General features: G+C 39.5%; 1 protein-coding gene across 1 annotated transcript in view; it reads right to left on the bottom strand.

Moving 5' to 3' along the window:
- LOC121913039 (oxysterol-binding protein-related protein 10) overlaps nt 1–23,796 on the bottom strand; it is a 78,623-nt gene that overhangs the window by 27,668 nt on the left and 27,159 nt on the right. The window contains exons 4-6 of the mRNA XM_042435671.1: nt 21,993–22,061; nt 15,295–15,492; nt 4,474–4,705 (exon numbers count right to left, since the gene is read on the bottom strand). Of these exons, the coding sequence (XP_042291605.1) occupies nt 4,474–4,705; nt 15,295–15,492; nt 21,993–22,061 (499 nt within the window). The remainder of the gene's footprint in view (nt 1–4,473; nt 4,706–15,294; nt 15,493–21,992; nt 22,062–23,796) is intronic.

Below are 23,796 nucleotides of genomic sequence, written 5' to 3'. Positions count from 1 at the left end.
CCTGGCTAATAATTCAATATTATCAATGTTGTATTGTGAAGACATGATCATTTTGTGTTATTGTTTTACAAAATTTTGCTGTCCAAACTAATGTTTCTGAGCAAAATTAGCCATTTGTTTTACACATTTAGAGTTTTTTTCTGATGCCAAGCATGACAGTGGAATAGGGCCACAACTAACTATTATTTTTATTATCAATTAATCTGTTTATTACATTTTCGATTAGTCAGTTAGTCATTTGGCCTACGAAATGTCAGAAAATGGTGAAAAATTTCAACCACTGTTTCCCAAAAGCCATGATGCAACCTCAAATGTCGATTCAGTTTATTATCATAGAAGACTAAAGAAACCAATGTTTGCATTTAAGAAGTGTTAGTCAATTGACTAATCAACTAAGCATTGCAGCTCTACAGTGGAATACCACATCACTCTACATCTAGCAATCACTCATTTTTAAATATTTTCAGGCTAAATTGCAAGTCCATGAGAAAATTATGTAATGTAGCATGATGAAAAGTCTCCAAAATCATGATGACTCATGCTAAACATAGGAAAACAGATTACCTTAGAGGAACAATGGTTACAACATTGACTAAAGGCTCCTCACTAGACATCTGCTTAACAACACTACAAACTACAGCTTCAAAAACAGACATCAAATTCAGTCCCCACCTCTGACCTTCACACTTCATTAAATCTGTATTTAATGCAGGGCTATTGTACTGTCAGATGTTTCTGATATTTCCTCCTGTATGAGCAGACTCATCACAAATGCTTGCATTAAGATAATGTGATTTGCAATTCATATGAATAAACCTAAAACCAAGAAGCAAGTTTCTTTTTTTAAAAGCTTCTAAAATACATCACAGTAATAGATCACATTTCAAAGTACTGCTAATGGAGTGGTACCAAAGGCCCTTCTCATCTCCAATCCCAGCTCCCAAATTGGGTTAAAGGTCTAATGCACCAAGAGGCCGATTGTTGATATCCATTAGCGAAAAGCAAGCTGTGCTGACACAGGTCGGCATGCTGGTGAGCCTGAGGCTAGTCTGTCTCAATAAAATGCACTGAAATAGCCCTCAGGCCAGGTCTCTGCTTTGGTCAACTGACAGTTTGACTAACAGAAACGTGAACAGCGTAAGTGAACCTCCTCTGGTGATACTGGACTCTTGTACAGTGGAGAAATGAGCGGGGGTGGCTCAGCCTGAAGGCAGAAGTACAGTATGTGTGAGTGAGTTAATACTGTGAAAATTGAATTTTTGAGCTGTTTTTGAAAAGGTTATACTTGAGACATTTTAAAATCAGTGGTTTCCTGCGTGAGGGGGGGGGAATCACTGCAAATAGTGTGTTTGTGGTAATAATAAGAATTTCTTATAAGCAGGTAGCTTGCTTTGCAAAACGTTCAGCTTCTTAAAAACCCAAAATGACAGATACATCTTCTTTGAGACTTTCTCTTTGAGATGTCACAATGAAGCACCAGAAGTAGAAACTCTCAGTGAGAAGGGGGGTATGTGGGCCATTGGATAGAGGCATGCAAGTGAATCAAAAGGCTGGCGCAGATCAAACAGTGGAGAGACAAACATTCATGCAATAGATGTTTCCAATGGTTTTCCATTGCCTTCCATTTCTGGGCTGTGACATTGTTTCAGATTGTATGATGTTTTCACATCCAACGCTTACCCCTCATGTGTCTGCTGTTCTTTTTATTTTCTCTTAAATAAGAAGTGTCATTCACCTCTCATCTCCATTTTTGTGAATCAAGGTACTACTTCTTTAAATTCTTCATGTTTAACTGTAAGGGGACTAGTTTGCTGGTGGCAAAGTAAATTAATTTCCTTTATGGATTTTCATTCCTTAAAGGAAAATATTCTGGGTAAGTGGAGGAAAGAGACAGAGGGTTGGGCTTCAAGCTCTTTATGGAGGTGACAGAGGGAGAGAGGGGGATCCAAAAAGAGCTAGAGGGAGCAGCAAAGTTCCTCCATGACATCAGCTGATAATATGTTGTCTGGTTTGTGACTGGCAGGTTTCTGGTGGGAGTTTACAAAGATCCTTTAACTTCCTTTGACATTCTTTGCCATTACTAGAGCTGACTCAACCAAGCGGTGCTGGTTTTGTAGTAACAAGGAGCCCGGAGGGACCAACGTGCCAGCCAAACTCAGTCCAACCTCATGCTCGGCTCACTACCAAAGACTTAATTTTCCCATGCAGTGGCAAAGCTTTCCTGTATGGACGTAATTAAACCATTCAACCAACCAACCGACCAGCCAGCCACTCCCTTTATCAGCTGCATCAAATCTGGATGCTGCCAATGCCGATGAGCCACACTACTCATCACTCGGCAAAACTGAGTATCCTAACAAAAATCTCCTCACTGAGGTGTGGGGGGTACATGCCGGAAGCAGGGAGCAGCTGGACCCCCATAGGACTTATCAGCCAAACAGCGGAAGGAAAGAGTTTTGTACTTGCGGCCCGGTGGTCCCACTCCACACCACCCCCTGTCTGAAGAACAGGTACAGGGCAGGGTGACTGTTGGCGCAAAGAGAAGACCAATAAACTGTCAAGGCCGACAGATTGGCTGGAATCCGGCACCCATCCAAACCCAGACTCAAAAGACCTTCCCAAAGTCATAGATGGAGGTGGCCCACAACTTCATGGTTTAAAGTATACTCCACTGTAAGCATACACCGGTAGGGCTTAAAAGATGAGATTTTGTAGCTTGCTCCTTAAGAGGACGACAGCTTATGAAATTTTGGACTCACAGCAGTTACAATAGATTCCAATGGTAACCCAAATGCCACGACGAAAACATGCATCAAAACCATCCATCCTTCCATTTTCCGCCACTTATCTGGGTTCAGGTCGCAGTGGCAGCAACCTAAGCAAGATAGCCCATACGTGTTTCTCACTAGCAATTGCGAGATGTTCCCAAGCCATATGGAATACACGGTATAATTCCTCCAGCATTTTCTGGGTCTCCTTAGAGTTGGAGATGCATGGAATACCTCCACATGATGGCATCCAAGGAGGTATCCAAATCAGATCCCAAACCACCTCAACTCACTTCTTTCAAGTAAAGGAGCAGTGGTTCTACTCCAAATTGCCCTGCAAAGGAAATTAATTTCGACTGCTTGCATCTGTGATCTCATTGTTTTGGTCTTAACCTTTATGAATCCAAATCATCCATAGAAACTTCCCACAAAACCTCTGCAGCAACTTCTCCACTGCATCCGGTAAAGCTTGGAAACTATATGGAGGCAATAGTGTGAGACAGAAGTAGTTCATTTAGTAAAGGACTGGCACTGTTTGGAACAGATGGACAGCAGAGAAGGGAATTGCTGTAGATGTTTGAGAACTTTCTATGGACAGTTTTGGCACATATTTTTTTGTCTTGACCTCTGAGTTGCCATTGGGATCCATTGTAACGGCTGTGAATCCAATCTAAACTACAGCAGCTACAAACTATACACCTTTCAAGCCTACAGACACTGATTATAATGTCGATTTTCAGAGCAGTATTCTTTTAAATCAAATCTACACCTCCCCGCTGAAGAAACTTTAACTGTGCTGTTGTTCTACAGTAATTTAGAGAGTGTAAAAGGACTACATATTTTCTCAAGACTAGGGAAATTAGAATTGTTCCAGAGTATTTGATGAATTTAAGGGTATGTTAACTCAAGTCGACACTTGTCCTGTATTTGGAGTCTACCTTCCACCTTTAGGAATTGTTCCTTAATCCTAATCCTTTGTGTTATGCCCATAGAACCACCCTCAGGCTGCAGAAGGTTTAAATCGAAAGAACTTTATTGGATCCATAATGATCTGGCACAAAGAGGGTTAAACATGGCAGAGGTCTGACATTTTTAGGCACCAGTGTGGATTCCTTTGGCAAAGACTTAATCCTTTGAGGAGATTTAGAAGTGCATAGTATTAGCCTTTATATTTAGGTTTACTCATTCACACATAAACCCTGATTTTTTTTTCTCTGGCATGCATGTAGGGACATAGTCTGAAATGCTTTCAAGAATTTTGTAAACAATATTGACGATTAAATCATATTCATACACACTTCACATTCATGCTTACACTTGGCACTACGATTTTGAGGAACTATTGGCATTTCAACGCAACTGACGACATTGAACACAACACAGAAATGAATGGAAAATCTGTATCAATAACCACAACACAGAACAAACAACTAATTGCTACAAAACAAAAACATAAATGGAACAAAATAAAACAATTTAACACACAAAAGCACTAAATACAACATTCAACAACATTTACTACACACATTGAAGTTCATGGTACCCATCAGGCAGGGACAAGAGCCACAGTCCAGCTGCCCCAGCTGGCCCTTGCCGCTGATGCTGGGCTCTGGAAGAGGGTACTGGAAGGACAAGGGGGGTGGGGGAGATGGGGGGGTCGGGGGCTCCAGTAGCAGGACTGGAACGGGGCCCAGGGCGAACTCACCGGAGGGGGCTCCGTGATTGCGCTGGGAGGCCTGGGACTGAGGTGGTGCCTGGCTGTGGCTCTGGGTCTGTTGGAGGATGGTCAGGCACTCTCCCAGACAGCTGAGGGTGGCGGCCGATGTGGCTTTGAGCAGCAGCAGGTCCTGGTCCAGACAGGAGAGGGGGCCTTTGGTAGGTAGTGAGTCAATGGACTGGACAAGGTTCTTTTGTTGGCCTTCTGCTTGGGACATCACCTGGCAGAGAACAGTGATGTAAGGCATTAAAATACATAGTCAGCTGTTAAAATATATTAACAGCCAGGGGTCATGATTCAAATTACCAGTGAGCCACTGATGTGAAGGGATAGATCAGATTTTTTTCACATAATATGGTATCAATTACTCAAATGGAGGCTTGGATGTGGATGTACATAAGCTGAGGCTATGAGCCCTGTAACTGGATCTCTTAGCCAGCCTTGCCAGATAAACTTTTAAGCCGCAATGCAACATTAAAAACCATCCTAGTCTGAGGAACTGTTGTGCTTAAATGTTCATTAGAAATGCCCCGTTTGCTACTGATTATTTTTGTATGGCACAGCGCCAGATGGCTGAGTAATCAATGAGTGAGTAAACTTTGGTTTATGACCTAATACCTGCAAAATTGATGGCATTTCCATCATTTTGTGCTAGCAATTATTCACATGCTAAACTAAAATGTGTAGTAAACATTATACCTGCTAAACATTATGTTAGCATTCTCACTGTGAGCATGTTCACTTTAGTGTTTAGCTTAATGCATCAATGTGTGCTGAGGTGCTAGCATGGCTGTATCCCATAAAATAGATCAAACCCAACAATGAATTGATCCTACTAACAAGTATTGCCTGTGTATCCAAAGCCTGAGCTAGCTTTTTTCTATGTGCTGTAGACCTCCGCTGTTGTCAAAAAACTATTAAAAACACATTAATGAGCCACACTGTTGCACTGGGTGACATTAGGCACATTAATTTATTTTGAGTCCATCCCACATAAACCATTCTGCTGCTGTAAAATACTCACTAGAGCACCAAATATGTATTCATTCTGCAGCTGAAAATAATCCCCCACAAATATATTACTAACTCTGGTTTGAGTAACATTTCGTTACTACAGTGCCCAGCTGTTTTAAAAGTGAAACTATATTTGTGACCTGTTTTTTAGGATCAAACAGGGCAGGAAAGTTATACTGTAAAGTATTTAGAGACAAACTTAGACATTATGGGTTTTGTAAAAAATTCAAATAATGTTAGCCTCATCTTTCCATTTCCATTTTTCCACTTCTGACTCATTAATTGCAGACCTAATTAGAAGTGAGCCTGGTGTTTCATTGGGATGGGATGTGTCATCAAATTCCTTAAAAAGTTGAGACTCATTAAAACACTAAGCGGAAAATTAGGATTCATTTTCAATAACTGATCTTTTCATGTTAGCGTATAATTTTGAATCAGTCATATGAGAGGACAGAATAGAGAGGTTGTATGAACATAGATACACACAAAAATATACTGTTTAACTGTTATACTGTTTAACCAATGTGTAGGAAGTAATAACATTTAATTCTAGTGGCGTCACCTCAGCAACTGAGCTACACAACCATCTGCTCCAAGAATGGAGTGCCAAAAAAAAAAAAAAAAACAGCTGCAAAAACTTTTCAAACAAGACAAGTTCTCCCCTATGCTCCGACAGACAGACTTACTGTGAAAATTATTTCTGTATGACTCACCTATCAGAGTCTAAATGTATCACAAAAGGAAGAAGACAAAGTTGGTTCTCGCTAGCGGGTAATAAGGTTCTCTTGGGGCTAATGAATCTGGGTTGTTTATCAGCCTGGAAATGTTTTATTCATTAATATTGTATGGCTTCACCACCACTCGTCCTCCGCACGCACTTCAAAAACACATCTGTCTCCCTGCATCGGTACACAGAAGTATTTTGGAGTCACTGAAAGCTGTTGAGCTGGTGTTATATGTGGCATAGACTTTCACGTAAAGCAGCAAAGAGCTTGTCCAATTATTCAGCTATTTACTTGGGTCGGATGCTGGAGTCCTCAGGCAGACACAGCTCAAATTTTTGTTTCCAGTTGCTGTTATTAATAGATTCTCAGTGTTCAGCATGCTGATACTCTATCTTTTTCACAAGTGTCCTTCAAATAATCAGAACTTGCTGTTTCATTTCACGCATTTTTTTCTCACAAATAAAATCCTTGAGACCAATATTTGTGACCAATGAAGGAAGGACATGATTTCACTGTACTTTATATGTTCATATAAAGCTGGATATTATTATATTATAATTTATTACATTTCTATATTATACTGTGACAAAATTCTTATATCAAGATATCACAGTTCACAATCCTCATGTTTAAGTGATAAATCTGGTTCGGTCAGATGCTTGAGAATATGTATTTTGTAAATTCAGTATTGTGGTTTACTAAAGTGAAAGCAAAGAGTGCTCCAACATGCATATCAATGCACAAAACTGTAAGATTGAGGGAGTTTTAAGTAAGGAATGAGAGAAAAGCTGTTTTGCAGCCACTTTTGTTGAATATGTGACTTGAATATAGTGAGAATATGGTTGCATAGCAGAGAAGTGGATTATGCTGTAGAAATGACTTCATAAGTTTCTACTGATGTTTTGACACCTTCCCCATCATGAAAACTGGTCACACATAAAATTCGTAGTGTAGCCTGACTGATATTGCATTTTTGAGACCAATATGGATATCCAAGAGTTTTAAAAAATACCATAAAGATGAGATTTGAGACCAAATACATAGGATACTTGACAGATAAAAGATACTTGTCAGTGTTCTCTAGCATAATGGAATCACTGTTTCAAAACTACCTCCAACATACAGTAACTTTTCTTTCTCTTATTTCTGCACAGCAATTTCTGGTTACTTACTAGTCAACATAAACACAGATGCTGATATGTCTGCAATGAGCTAGTCAATATAGCCCAATATCACAAATTTGCCTCAGGGGGCTTTACAATCTGTGTAGCAATATAACATCCTCTATCCTAAGATCATCAATTTGAATAAGGAAAAACTCACTAAAAAATGCCTTTCATGAGGAAAAAAAATAAAGAAACCTCAGGAGGAGCAACAGAGGAAGGGATCCTTCTTCCAGGACGGACAGACATGCAACAGATGTGTATACAGAACAGACCAAGAAAGCAAAATTACAGAAATACAGCTTAGACAAACAGGATGACAAAATTATAGGTGGATTCATAACATACTGGCCAATACAATAGGCCAGCAAAGTCACTGTTCTGGTTCCAATTCATAGCATGTGCCGCAAGTCCAATCACACCAGTCTCAGCTTTGTATGAAGGCAAATTTAACAATTACCTGCCAAATCTACAGGATGATTGTTTAATACTGAAATGCACTTTGGTGGGAGTATCCTTTTATAAGTACATATAGTCACATAGATATTGAGGTTATGTCATAAATATCTACAACTTTCATCTACATATGATTCGATGTGAAAATGCAGACACAAAAGTAGACATTGGCAAGAAGTATAAATGCAATGTATAAATTCTTTCTTCACTAATAACACCAGAAATCAGAGCTGCCTTGGGGTCCCTTTCAACTAAAGGTGCTTTTAGCGGATGACAATCTAAGTTGGCGAGCAAAAGTGTTGCTATGCAACCTTAAATAACTCAAAAAAACCCATAACATGCAGAATGCTCGAAAATAACACAGCCATTAGGTTCCATGGAGTTCAGAAAAATGCAGCCACCTTTTTTTCAATATAAAACATGACATTTTTATACAAACATGAAAAATGTGGTGATTATAAATATATATCTATAGGTGAATAGATACAGGAGAAAAAGTAAAAGCCAACAATGACATAAGGTATCATATCTCAGTAATGGCGGACTGAATAAGGACATAAGGACACACACACACACACACAATCTCACACACACACACACACACACACAGAGACTCTACAGACTTTTGAAGGATCCTTATTGTAAACTGTCATCAGGCTAAAATAAATACAACCTAGCCTCAAGTGGGCAACATGAGTCACCTTCAAGGTACCAGAGCCACCTTCAAGTATCATTCAAAACAGACACACATACTTAGACACATGTACACACATGTGCATACTCAAACACACATTTATATAAAATGCAAATTTCTTCTTTCATACTGTATATTTAAACACAAAATATCTCAGAGGTGCAACAATACAGACAATAATAAACATACCCTTTCCTATTTATATGAATATTTATATAGTTACATGTTGTATGTACATAAATATTTGGTTTCTAAGCAAGTTATATGGTTAGACATGAACATAAAAAAGCAGCAGACTGCTGCTACAAGGCTATAAATCAGTGAGCTTACAGTAATGGCAGCTCCCCACCACCACAATCATACACATACACACAGAGCTCTCTGGAGCCAACAGGACCAGTGCTGCTTCCAGAAATAGCCTAACCCCAGTGATCCAGCTCTGCCGCGGCAGTGTAACTGCCCAGTGGTGCTGCTGCACCGAGAGTCGAGGCGTTTGATGAGTTCACATCAGTCGGCTGTGACGTGTTGGCTGAGGAGAGACGGTTATGTGGTCTGACTCCCACCGTCACACATTCAACAGACAGACAAATGCATGCATGGATGGACAGATGGATAAAAGGTGACAGCATGACAATGCTCTGTACTTTGAACATAAGACTAAGAGCTCATCCATATGTTGTCATTTTAATGCTGCCTTTCAGAGGAGTTAGTGCTGCTATTATTGCAGTAGTAGAATCTGAAGATGTTTAATCTACACTAGACTTTAAAGAAAAGAAGATTCCAGACCAAATTTTCTTTTCTTGATAAAATGTTTTATAAATCATGTCTTAAGGTTACTCCTACATAAAAAAAAGTAAAAATTATGTTTAAATGTACATTTATAGTGTATTTTGTGAAAGATGTGTTTTATATATGGCACATCATGAATACATACAAAACATAAACATGTGATACTAAACTACCAAATCATAGTATGTTCTGATTACAAAAACGTTTTTGTAAAGTACAGTAATGCTGCATTCATCTAATCCGGGAGTTACTGTGATAATAAGAATCCCGCTTGTAAATAGTGCCAACATTCAAGTCATACTTATGACTTGGAAATATTTCCACAAGCTCTCATATATAAAACCTGGTGCTAAACAATACAGAAGTACCTTAAAACCAAACAAACATGGTCGCCTCACATCAGCCACAGTCTGCTGTTCAACCATTTTGAGTTGTCAGATGATGTGAAAGCTCACAAGTCATAAAAATGGAAAACTTTCAAATCTCTAATACCCGTTGTGTATGATATAAACACAGCATTACTTCAACAGTGAGTGAACTCATTGCATGGAAAAAAAAAATAAATCCCTCATTCATTTCAATGAGTCTGCTGCATTTTCACAGCCGGGTTCTGACACAGAGGGGTCCGGCAAATAAATACAGGGACGTCCTCATCCAGCTAAAAAGTTGTACCTGTCACAGCCTATCGTTTACCTAGCATTTGCCAACTTGGAGGATTAAGTCATTGTCGCCTTCCCAGAGTTGTAAAACTGCTGCATGTTTTGTCGTCTGATAAGCAGTCAAACTTGTAGTGTTACTCAAACTGGCCACGACGCAACAAGCCCCCTACCAACGCAGTCCCTTGAGGGTTTTTAAAGCAGTGCTGATTTAGGTCTGAACACCTGGTAAACCTGACATACGCTTGTGGTTCTCTGTCACATCAGAGGTCAATATGAATCTCTCCTTTTGTGAATTTTTTAAAATATTTTTGCATTCTGCACATCCTGAAATACAAACTGAGTTTTAGGTAAAAAAAAAGTCAAGAAGAAATCTGTAACTAAAAGACTGTAAATGTATTAAATAGACTGTGCAGACTCTGGATGTGCAGAAGTTATTTGTACAGCTAGTTATTTGCACCTCCTGCACCTAGCAGAGCCTTTAAGCCAGGTGAGCGGTGGCTGCTTTAATCCTATTAAGACAATAACAATCACATATTTATTGAACTCTAACTCTGTGCTGCATCTGTGGGCCTCCTGCCTGGTGTGAGGACGGTTCAGTGAGTGCTGGTGGGACGTGAATCAACGGGGCGGAGCTGAGGAGGCGGATCATGTCGAGATTCACTGATGTGCAAAGACCACTTTCCCTCCATGACAGTTTGAAAGAGAGCCAAAGTTGTGTGCAACTGTGGCAGGATGGAAGAGGGGGGAGGTATGTTACGGGAAGTAGCAGAGTGGTGTTTACGAATATTATCAGTGATAGTGACCAGAAAATAAATGGGATGTACAACAGAAAGATCCCTGATGCTGCTGTTTGACCATAAATCCACCAATAATCAGCAGGCAGCAGGTTTTTGGTCTCTACTGTGTACAGCGGCGCATAAATCTCAGTGCAAGCAGACTCCTTTACTGTCGACTTCAACATCCCCTGGCCATGCGCCAAAGCCGTCAGATAAGTTTATGGGCCTGTTATGAATAAAGGAAAGAGAACAGCAAACGACGAGGGGAGGGAGGGACGGAGGTCGGAGGCTGAGCGAGGAAGCAATAGTGGATGTGGAGAGAGATGAGGAGAGAAGCTAAATGATGGCAGATAGTTCATGAATCAGGTCACAGGAAGCAGCAACCCGATTCTTTTGCACCAAAAGAATGTAAGGCCAAACAGAGAATGAATCACACATCACAGAGGGCCTTGTTTCCTCCGTCTGTGGAGAAAACACAAGCACCAAAGGAGTGTTTGTTTTGCTTAATGATCACACCATCTGCTCGGTATTTACTCAAACTGTCCCAGGTTCACTTGAGGAGACAGACTCTGCTCCTGAGAGGTGAGAAATTATTCCTCACTCACACTGGTAGCTAGTTGCTCTCTTTATGTCACAGAGTGAATCATTTAGACGAGATATTCTTAGTGCGATGAGACAGACACACAGCGTGGCGCATCTGAGTGGGGAATTTAACAACTTGAAGCCAGCCAGGTCTTCAATGAACAAGAAAGGCATGAAAGAAAGAGCCTTGCATGAAATATTGATGCTCCTTCAAGAGTTTCATCACAATGACGAGCAGAGAAACCAGATGAAATGTTGAGGTAAATGCCAAGTTTTTAATACACTGTTTAGCTAACGATTTGGCAGTCTACTCCCCTACTGTTTCAATTATAGGAAAGGGGACACAGTGGTACAAGGTGCTTAAATCCTATTGTGAGGTTTCAATTACATGACAGGGTTTTTAGGCAAGAAGTGGGTCTTTTTTTTTTGCCTGTGGTGTACTAGAACGTCCTATTTGGCAGACTCGTACAAAGCTTCTTTGTCCCAGTTTAAGATGAGAGTCGTCTTTGTTATTCTGAAGCCTCGGCCTGATAGCTACAGGTGAAAGATTGCTTTCATTTGCCTGCAACCTTCAGCTGAGCAGCAAGGTCAAAACACTGTGCTAACATTGCCTGAATCAACACCATTAAACAGCTAAACAATTAACAAGTATACAGATAACAAGCGCTGAAATAGTTATTCAATAGATAATAAGTTATTTATCGAGCAAAAATGCCAAACATTTGCCAATTTCAGCTTTTCAAATGTGAGGATTTGCTTTTTTCTGTTTTATATCACTGCAAATTGAATACCTTTTGGGTTTTGGACAGTTTTTTTGCATAAAACAAGCAATTTAAAGATGTCACCTTGAGCTCTGGTAACTTGTATTTTTGCTATTTATAGACTAAATGATTAACAGAGTCATGAAAAAATATTTAACACATTAATCAATAATGAACAAAATTATGTGAGGTAATTAAATTAATTGGTTTTTCACAGTGTAATACAGGCATGAGGTCAATATTATGAGCAAATTACTTTTTCAAAACAATTTTTTGCCTCTATTTGACATTACAAAGTAAATTACTTTAAATTTTATTATTAATTTCTGGATTCATTCATTAATTTGTAAATGAAATTATTAGTTCCTGTTTTTTTTAATTACATGCAATAACTCTGTTATAATTTGTGAAAATGTCTATCTTACATTTTGTTTGGTAATCAGATTATTGAACTATATTCTGCTGGTCAGAATGAGTAACTAAAATAACAGATATTGGGGCTTGCTGGCAGCCTGGTGGTTATTATGCCCACCATGTGATTGCAACATCACCAGTTTAATGAAGGCCAAGTATCTTCTCTGCATGCCTCTCATGCAACTTTGTGCTGTCAATAAAGGCTAAAGTGCCAAAAAGAAAATCTTTAAAAAGAGCCACAGACAGTCATAATAAGGGGAATATACAATTTGTTTTCACAGTTGAGCAGCTTACACCTAAACTCAAAGACCAAAATGGAAACAACTCAGAAACTATCATCTGGAGATTAAACAACATTTTCCATGATGGCAGATTTGACCTCTTCCCTGTCAGCTTGTATTTCTCTCCTCTGTGCCAACAGTTTACATGCACAAGTATTTTACATTTAGAAAGCTTCTTGTCTCTCCTTGTCCATGTCTCCTTCTCCTTCCTAACTGCTAAGTCATCTTATCTCCATAATTCAGCGGCCAGATGCACAGCTGCCTGGCAACGGTCCGAAAAGCACATTTCATTTCTAAACTAAAAGGGAGAAAGCAAAAATGCTTCAGGTAATGGCTATATAGTACTTTGCCAGGCAGGCATGCAATCATGTCTTCATCATGTCTTTATCATTTTCACTTCGCAAACCCAACTTCAAGCCTAATCTTTTGCAATTAATCACTATAAACCAAGTGCAGACAGGCTATTAAGAGGAGGCAGGGGGGAAAAAACAATCTTCTTTTGAAAGATAAGCGGAGAATAGTGAGTGACTGCACTGAGTGTATGGAGATGTAGCAGATGAGGACCAAGTGGTAACCAGAACTGACAGGTCTGGTGACTGAGGCGGAGAGAATTAATGAGGATTTCAACTTCAAACTAAGTCACAAGCTGATAGGAAATTTCAAGTGGAGGGATTTTTAATTAACTCAGAATGTGCTTGCAGGTCTGTAAATTTAAACTCTTATGGAAATAGAAGAAAACTATTAAAAATGTACAGGTTTTACTCCTTACATTCAAGGATTAGCAGGTCAGAAACATAAAAACGTTCAATATGGATTAGCTTGCTGTCACATTTCCCTCATTCATCACCTTCACAATTTACCCTCTTGGCAAACGCTGACACTTTTACATCTCATATGTTGATTTCTGCACACGTCCACCACACGGACCACGATTCAACGACTCCGCCGGCTCTTCCCTATGTCACCAGCCATGTTAATCAGTATTGATATATACAGCAAAAATGCCAACAAAGCTGAACTTACAGAAAAGACAGAGTACACTGCAGTCAGTGTCAAGCCTGCCAGGAAGCTATAAATATCTGCTGAACTCACTGCACCAGCGTCCTACCTGAGATCAGTTAGGCCAAAGCTTCTGAATACGAAGGCCATGCAAAATGAAGCATAGTTTTGTGGAAAAGGTTTCAGAGTCTGGTCCAAATGATCAGAAAGGACAAAGATTTCTTGAGGAACTATATCAATGGCTATGTTTTTTCCCTGTTCAAATCCAACAACTTTTTTTCACTCAAATTCAACCTTAAGGTGTCAGCATGTTCAAAACGAACTAGTTCCTGTATTTTGTCGTCTGACCACGTCTGAAGGCAAAAGTGATTATTGCTGTTCCCAACGCCACAGGAGGAGCCAGGACGTTCCATTAAACTTAAACTTACTGAAATATTGCAACAATATTACGATTCAGAGTCCCAGAGCCTGGGAGAGCAGCAGCTGAACGAACTGTCAATCACAGCTGTCAGTCAACACCCACATGGCAGACATCAAAGCTACTACACGTCTTCAAATCTTATTAATGGAGCAATAATTTCCAAAATGACCAGCAATTGAGACCATTATATCCTGTTGAAAAAAATGATTGACTTAGTATTTCTAGAGAGAAGTTGGCGCTTTTTGAATGAGAGTCAAATAGAGCCAGCATCTAGCAGCTGTTGGCGTTTCACTTTGAAGTACTTCCGCATTGGTTTCACAGTCAAACGATAGCAGTTGCTGCTTGTTTCGGACAGTCTTTCCAAGAAAACATTCATAGTGTTGCACTTGGTTGTGCATGTGAAATTTGACGAAAGTAATTGAAGAATGGACGACCGACAGATTGCTGGTTTCTGACAGTTACAGAAATTGTCAGATGCAATTCGACCATCCATCGACCCTTTCGATTGAAGAATACTGACAGCACAACATCTCTAAAAAAGAAGACCAACAGAGAAACCCAAGCACCCAAAACTCCCAAATTAGCCAAACCTATTGCCTATTTAGATGAAAAAAACGGAGGCGAACAATAAAATCATTACCCTACCTGTGTCAGAAACACAGTTTACATTCAAAGGTCCTGGTTCAACTATGACCTACTTTGACCTACTGCACTTCCTGAGCAATGAAGATCCATACTGACATTTCAGGTGCATTCACTTTAAGTTTTTCCTCCAAAAAAAGTTGTTCAGCTGGTTTAGATAATCTGACTTCTTTACAATGTGTCTGATCATCTGACCGCTTGTTCCTTGCCTTGTCTGGCAAGTGATGTTCCAAGAGCTTAGCAGTTGTCGAGTACAATGTTATTATAAGCAGGAATGAAAGCCAAAACTATGAAAATAAGAGCCAAGTTGTAATAAAATGGAATTTTCCTTTAAAGCCGTCTTGCCAAATCAAAAACGTACACCCACGAGTCTGCCTGGCATTCTGAGTCTAAAGGCCAATGGTTAAAATATCGTCATGCCTTTGAAACCCACCTCTTTGACCTCCAGCAGCCGTCCTGGGTACTGACTCTTGGCCCGCCGAGCTGCAGCCGGAGATTTGTGGTGGGTGATGGTTACGATGTTGCTGGGTGAGGCCGTGTGCCCCAGGTGCCTCTGGGAACCCGGGGATGAAGATGGGGTTAGGTGGGGGAGGAGGGAGAAGCTACGGGTCCGACCAGAGGATGAGGAGCCCTGGGGGAGGGAGGGGATGACACACAGAGAGAGAGTGAGTCGTGTGGAAAATTAAAAGTGACAGGAGTGTGATAATGTCAAGACAGAGAAACAATGAGGACAGGGGAAGATTTTTTCTGAATTATAGAAACTTAGAAGAACTTGGGTCATCTCTGATAAAAGCCAAGTGTCCATAAGCAACATAATATATTTAGCCAGGCTGGCGGCAGGTCAGTCTGTTGGCAGTCCACTATTAGATGGATTGCCATGAGATTTTGTGCCAACATTAATGGTCCCCAAGTGATGAACACTAACGACTGTGGACTTTTACTTAAGTGCCATCATGAGGTTCACATTTGTGGTTTTAAGTGAAATGTTTCAAAAACTATTGAAAGGATTGCCATGGAATTTGGTACAGACCTTTATGATTCCTTCTGGATACCTTATAATAACATAATTAGTGAGCCCCTGACTTTCATCTAGTGCCATCATCAGGTCAAAATTTTAATTTCTGTGATACTTTGGTTTATAACCAAATAACTGGAAAACTAAAGACATTCCTAATGGCCTTGGCTGTACATTGTGTTTAGTGCTAATTAGCACATGTTAGCTTGCCAACGCACTGAACTAAGATGAATGTGGTACACTCTATACCTTACCTGAAATATCACCATGTTAACTTCTAGCTCAAGATATCATTGTGCTGCTAGTTTGTAAAATGTGTAAATATGGAATATGGAATTAAGGCCTTTTAAGGTATAAATTGAGGTATGTTTTCATGGTTTTTGGTCAATTTTAAATGGAAAAAAATCAAACTGTGCAAATAATCCATTTAAATTATTTTGATGTATTTAAATCCACTGATTTATCCATTAATTATCTCATTAAAAACCCATTTAAAATACCTTAATTCCATCACTATTAAATGGGGAAATTAATTGAATTTTAAGAAAAAAATTGAGGGATTTGGTTTCATAATAAGCAAGATGTACAAATTTTGAGAACTCGATAATCTTCCCTGTATTTCCTTTAAAATAGTTTTCATCCTGACACAAGCAGTTGAATTTGATAGAGTATATATGTCACCACTAGTTTGAGAATTGAAAAGTAAAGCTGAACTGAGCTGTATTAAGAGGTAGTCACCCCTTTGTTGTTTTGTTTTGCAGCTCTGTGCACCACAGCTAAAGTCACATCACATTCTTCATTTTTATGCCTCTTTCGCTTCCCCTCTGTGACTCTTGTCTCTTCAGTTCGCTGACCTCTGTGCACACACAGGCAGCGATGTCAGACCAGTATTTCTCTCTTCTGTCTTTACTCTCCATTAGTTTACAGCAGCGCACAGAAACTAGGCACCAGAGATTTATCCCTCAGAAGAGCACAGAGGTCTGGTCACTGCAGCAGTGAAAATAAAATAGATCAAATAAACAATTTCCACCCCAGAGCACTGCTCACTGAAAGGGAAACAAATAGCCTACGTTTTTTCGCTTTGCGGTAACCCAGGAAATCAAACCTGTGACTAACATGGCATTGAAGAAACGGCCAGTAGTTGGCAGAATGTATACAAAATTCCCATACATGATGGCAATAGAGGATGGTTGCTTATTTTGGGCCCTTGTGCATTTTTTTTTTTTTTTTTTTGATAAATTGCATGCAAAAGCACAAGAAATCATCTTAATGTGACCGTAAGATCACCTCCCTTGTGATTAGATACATCCAAACACAAAATAGAGAGAGTTATAGTAGGTAGGTCCTTGTGTAATCATTTTAACAGAAAATAATCAGCTTATAGCAGAGAACACTGTCGTATTGTGCAAAGCTAAGCCACGAGCCGTGAGTAAGCAGAAAAGGAAGAGTGTTTGGGAGTGTGAACAGAAAGACACGCTGAGGTTTTGTCCTCCATAACTGGCACAGATCCCCGAGTGTTTCAATAAAGTGGAGCAGAAAGAAGGCGTCCAACCAAGAAAATTCAACAAAGAAAGGGAGGGGAGTGGTGGTGATGGAAAGAGGGACAGAGATGCAGGAGAAGTATCAAGCACAGGTATGAGGAACATACTAAATATAGGGATTTTAGTGTCTAAATTGGGCCTTATATGAACAAACCAAAGATCTATGAGAAATGGGTCAATACATGTCATGTGAAGGACAATTAAACATGTCTAGAAGTATATAAAAAGTATTTTAATAATCATTTTGATTAGGTATGACTGAGCACATGAGTGTACGATCTACACACTCCCTCATAGACTCGACTCGGGGCAAAAAACAAGTCCTAACGCCTGCTACTTCACAGGTGCTCTGCTGTCACTCGGCTGTGGGCGGATTTGGCCCTGCGTGAGGCAGCGTGGGTAGATGGTACAACGGTCAGCTGCTGATCTGTCATTTTCTACACTATAGGGAACAGCACTAATTACACACAATTAGGTATTCAGTAATAACACTGGCCTAGAGTTTCACATGGGTTTTTAAATACCTCTACACAGATACTTTTAGAATAAAATTATCAGCTGACAAATGTTTTGCCAATATTAAATAGAAATATTTTACTGAGGAACCTCTGAAACATGATTGCAGTGTTAAAACTTGAAGTCAGTGGTAATTAGTGTCAGTGGATTTCCTGATTTTCAAACTTATACCATTCCCTCTGCAGCAAAACTTGATTTTCAAGCCCAGTATGAACAAACACACCAGTAGGCAAGGGTCATAAAGCGCACCCATTCAAGCAGAAATTAAACAACATTAACAGTCCAACTCAAAGTCCACTGTTTGACTCTTCTTGCCCTTGCTGTCAGGAGGTGTGTGCGTGTAGCCTGAAAGCAAAACAGCACATGGTTACTGGCCTATTTATGAGGCTGCTTATCAGCTTGATAACCTGCAGCTGTGCCTGCAGCCTGACCAGGTCTCCACCTGCAGCTAGCTTTAAAACCACACCTGTCTGACACACTTGCAAGAGGGTGGACATAATAACTGCAACATCAATAGGCATGTTATCAAAGAAAACATTTTGATATGTCACAGAAGGAAAAACAAAGGTGTAAATAATAAAAAATAATGAAGGCTTAATTCCACTTGGCTTCCTCATGTTTCAGGGTCTTGGTATTGTGACACTTGAATAGAACTGAGCCATCGTTAATGTTATTAGTTACACTTGTGCTTTTCCTACTAGGACAAGTCAAAATGTTTCAGATAAAAAAAAAGGTATGTATGTGATATCAGTGTATGAGGAAGTTACTTTTAATAATATTTTGTCAAGACTGTGTCAGAGAAGTGTTGATTCAACTTTATGGTCATTTTTGAGGCCATTGTTTGTGGTGTGGTCAGGGCTATCGGGAGGTCACATGATAAGGAGGTCATGTCCACAGGAAGGATATTTCTGGGAATAAGTGGCACTAATCACACGAAGAGGACTTTCCATTCTACAGTTACACATTTTTAAGGCTGATTCAGGGATGTTTTATATTAAATGTCTCCAAAATGAACTGTTTTTTGGGCAAACATTTAAATAAAGAAGGGATTTTGTATTCTTCACCAGAATTACATAAAGTATCTTACAGTGGAGAACATTAAGACCCAAAGTGAGGAGATTACAAAAAATATAGTTGAACAATCTTTGAATAAATAAAATGTGTATATTTAATTTTATGGAGTTTGTTTTTAGGCTGGTCAAAAAGTTGTAAGTGACTGTAGTTCTGCAGGGGGAAATTTGAATGTATGACCTCAGTATTGCTAAAATCCATGCGACAGCCCTGTGTGTTGTATTGAATTGCATTATGCATTATATGCAAATTTGTGTCCACCTCTCCATGCATATTCTCCTCAGTACTCTAATTTAACAACTCTATTCATCCCTTTTTACTTTCAGAAAGACTTGTTTTGCCCCCAAGGCTTCTAATCATTCTTTTCACAGGAAAAAAACTGTGAAACTGAAACCAGGACAACTTAAGTTAGCCTTTGAAAGTACCTACATCACCACAACATTACCCACTTTAACCAACTACCTGTGGGGCTCAGCTGTGGCTGGAAAGTGGCACCGGATACACCGGCTTCGCTGACTCCACCATCTGAGACCTCTGACATATTGGTGGTGCTGCAATGAACGAGGTCAAACTCTCCGATGTGACCTGATGAGAATCTATAGAAAGCTCCGGCCAGAGAGATGTCTGCTCGTTAATTTAGGAGTTATTGCTTTATTGAACGAGAGGCTTTCTTTCACAGCGCTCCAGTAGACTGTCACTGTAAATACAGTATGTCGTTATACAATGCATTACGCTGTAAACTGTAAATGTAGACTCTGCATTTTTCTTTCTTTCTTCTGCGCTGAGGATAAAATCATTGTGGCTTTGATGAGATAATGTCTTTTTTTAGTTCAACCAAATTAACAACAGAACGGTTGTTGTTAATCTCCAGTAAAATGTGATCAAATACGGAATTAAGCAGCTAAGTTGATTCTCGGCCTTGCAGACAACAAAAAACAATGAAAATGTTCAGATTCATTTTTTTTCTCAGAACTATAAACCTGCATTAACTGATTTTTTGGCCACTTAGGGGCAGCCAAAACCAGTTGTGAACTCTCACATATCGTCACCTTTTCAATTGATACAGCGAACTTCTTAGCAAACAGTTGCTTAATTACACATCCAACAGTTACCAAGAAACATTATCATTCATTTGAAGACGAGTTTGAATGTAAGTCCAATATTCACTGTCTTTTTCGCTCTGTTTTTGCTCTCTATCAACTTCTGGGGAAAATATCTGGCTGTTTAGCCGCTAAAGGCTCCACTATGTTCACCAGCTAGTCGCTAACTGTGTCTGTTTGCTGCTTGGTGCTCAGCAGGTAGTGTCCAGTGGGTTTTTAGAGCTTTTTCACTGAAAACAGCTGCCTGCTGCTATGAGAGTGGTGAGAGTGAACCAAAAGGTAATTTGTAATTATAGAAAGTATCGATTATAGCCGCTTTAAGGCAGAGGTTCCCCCATTTGCTACCAGGTCACAGGGGAAAAAAGCTGAATAATAATAATACTATAGGGTACAGTAGGCTATTTTTGTAATTACTATCTTGAACTCGGTGCAGTCTGTGCTGTACTTTTTCTCATCACTTCGTCATGCCTCGGACAACAATAAATTGATTTCAAATTACATGTAACTCATCAGGATGCAGGTCATGAAATCTATATAAGGGCACCACTGAGTGCTGAGAGTCAGAGGTCTATCTGTATCTTTTTATAATTTAGTGAGTAATCACAATGAAAAACAGCACAAATAAAGTTTTAGTTTGTTTATTTGTTATGTTTTCCTGCTCTCTCTCTTATGTCTGCTCTCTCTATTGCAGATTTTCTCTGTCATTCTCGTCTTCTCTCATTCTCTAACTTGTAACTAGGCTAATTTGTGTTGGGAGGATAAACAGAGAGATGATGCCTGAACTAAAACTTAAATGATTTGTAAGTCCATCTGCTAACTCCATCTGCTGATGAAGCTCATGTAATATGATCAGAAGCTCTAGAGGAGCTATTAAAATGGACCTTGAGGTTAGATAGTGAAGCTTATAATGTTCTACTGTGTTAGAAAGGTGTTGATTCAGCTCCATGGCTACAGCTTATGAAACAATTTTACAACTGAAAAATATTTTCAGGTATTTCTGCATTTTTGTCCATCCAAACGTCTATCCACTATCAACCATGTATTATATACGCTGAGGAGAAAAATACCACACAAATCTATTCTATCGCAGATTAGTTCAACAACCTCATCAACTTCAAAATAAGTCCTCCTATGCCAAATTTGGGACCTATATTTACAGCATCTGCACAGATGAAAAGTATAAAATACGTCAGCAATCTCTATTCAGTTACTTATAAAGGCTCACTGGGAAGATGGTCCTTTGCTTTTTTTTATAATAAATAAATCCTGCTACACCTTTTCCGCCAAAGTAGTCTGTTATCAGGGATGTAGCCGAGCCTCCACCGCTGGCTCCCTCATCACCACAGTTACTGCGATAATGATCTGAGAGGCAGACAGCGCAGTCCAGGGAAGGATTAGACCACAGCAGTGGGTACAGTTATAACAGCTGCTGCTGTGGCAATGCCCCACAGTCACCGAACAGGAACAAAAAGCCCACTCAGCTCCGCAAGGCTGAAGAAAAGAAAAAAAAAAGAGAAACAGACCATCTTCCTCCTTCCGCTGTTCCTTGCTTACCCAATTTTCTCTCATCTTTTGATTGCTTTTCTCATCACGGCTGAGCAGAGTAATTGGACTTTCCTCTCTCTCCAGCTGCTCAGCAGTTTGAGGTGAAGAAGAGCTACATGTTGAATAAGCGGGCCGGCAATGAGGTTGTAGTATTTAATCGTTTTAAAAGACACATGGAAGTAGTATTTTTGCTAAGAGTAGTCGTCACGGAAAAGAAAAAACAACACTACAGGACAGAGGGTGCACTTTTTATTTCTGATGTTTAAAGGTGATGCCTGAAGGTGAGATAAAGTCTATCTTAAGTAATTTTGGATGTGTGTTTTTTGTATGTGTGGTGTCTTACCAGCATCTCCTGGCCTCCTCCTGTTTTTTCCACACTCAGGTGTTCATCTGAGCTCTTCAGCTTCCTCACCTGAGACCAAACACACAAACAGACAGTGACTAATTAAAAAGGAAACGCATGAATAAATAAGTAGAGGAACATAACAGATGTTGATGTTTCCATACCGTACAGGGCACAAGGCATCACTGAGGGGTTTGATGAGTATGAAAATGATGTGAATCATATGCTTTTGCACTATATGTCAACCCAAAGTGGAAGTAGTTTATTATGGTGGTGCTGCATTTTCACAAAGCTAGGATTCATACACACAGATTAGTATCCTGGTTTTGATCTTAATTGGGATATGACATGTACACAGTACATAGTAAACGCTGTTTGACCAAATTATAGTGAAACTGTTTATTTTTTTTGTAAATTATAAAAGTATCCAGGTTTCTGATCATCTGCTTGCAGGTGTGTCTCAACATCTCAGCAACTTATTTCTGTATAGTTACCTCAAAGTTTCAGGATGAAAACAGTTTTGTTGACTGGTTGCTTCAACACTGCTGAATTAGATTGTATTGCCTTGATGGTAAGTCACTTTGGATAAAAGTGGCATCTGCCAAATGACAAAATGATCACAAGTGAAAGAAAACAAGACCGACTGTTATGCTCCCCACTAAAGAAGTCATACTTTCCCTTTATCTTAGCGCATGGATCGTCATTACATTATTTACCATCATATTTTTGGTTTTACAGATTAACTATAAGGTAACTTGAGTTGATAACACACCTGCACAAAGGATCAGAGAATGATCAGAAACTTGGATAAAGTGTAGAGGCCACAGTATCTTGGTTTCTATTGGAGTTATAAAGGTTTCTGGACCCAAGATATGATGCAACGCTGAAAAAAGGCCACAAACATTTTTGCAAAAGGTGCTACCAGTCGCCAAATAAACACCTAAAGTTAGAAACTTATTCAAAGCATCCCAACAAATTCAGCCTGTTCATTCATAGCCGCAGCAAAGACTTCCATCTACAAATTTTAATACCAAAAGTTTGCCAAAGAAATAATAGCGTTTGGATTATTTCTCTCCTTCATGCACTGCTGATTTCCACCATCACAACCTGCAGTGGAGCTCCAGAAGGAGCTCTATAACAAGCCTCATTCTCCACTGGATCAGGCGAAAGGGGATACACCCCACAGAGATACAGACAGCACACACACATACACTGGCTAATCCTTTGAAGCCCACGCTAAACCTAAAAAATGCACATGCCCAAATATTAATCCATGAAGCACATATTTAGAAAAAAAGAGTGGTTGTGGATAAAGGTAGTTACTACTACGCCCAATGCTCTCATCTTTCAGAAATGAGCCTACAAAAGATATGAAGAGGGCAGTACAACCGGGTACATTCAGCTGCAATCTCATCCTCAAATAAAGCAGCAGGAGCATGTTACCATATTTTCCTAAATCGCTAAGTCTTCCATCAATGGATGAGCTAAAAATATTCTTGAATTAGACAAGCAAGTGAAGTTTCAGGATGACACGAGGGAGCTGAGATCCTCTCTTCATGCAGAAGAAGCACACAGTGTTTGCCAAGGTCAGTCATGGATTTTTAGTATTTTGTCCCTTATTTTCCTCCTTTTTCCTGGTTTTAAATGCATTCTTCCTCTTTTCTTAGTGTTTTTTTTTTTTTTGCACTTCTCACTTATTTCTCCTTTTTTGAGTGGGAGGCTTGGGTATAAAGTCACAGAGTGCGGGGGAGTCAGAAAATGAAAGAACCTCTGAATAACACATGAAAGAGAATGATGATACATA

The sequence above is a fragment of the Thunnus maccoyii genome, chromosome 15 (assembly GCF_910596095.1).
Source record: "Thunnus maccoyii chromosome 15, fThuMac1.1, whole genome shotgun sequence".
NCBI classification, from domain to species: domain Eukaryota; kingdom Metazoa; phylum Chordata; class Actinopteri; order Scombriformes; family Scombridae; genus Thunnus; species Thunnus maccoyii.
This window is presented reverse-complemented; position numbering and strand designations above follow the sequence as displayed.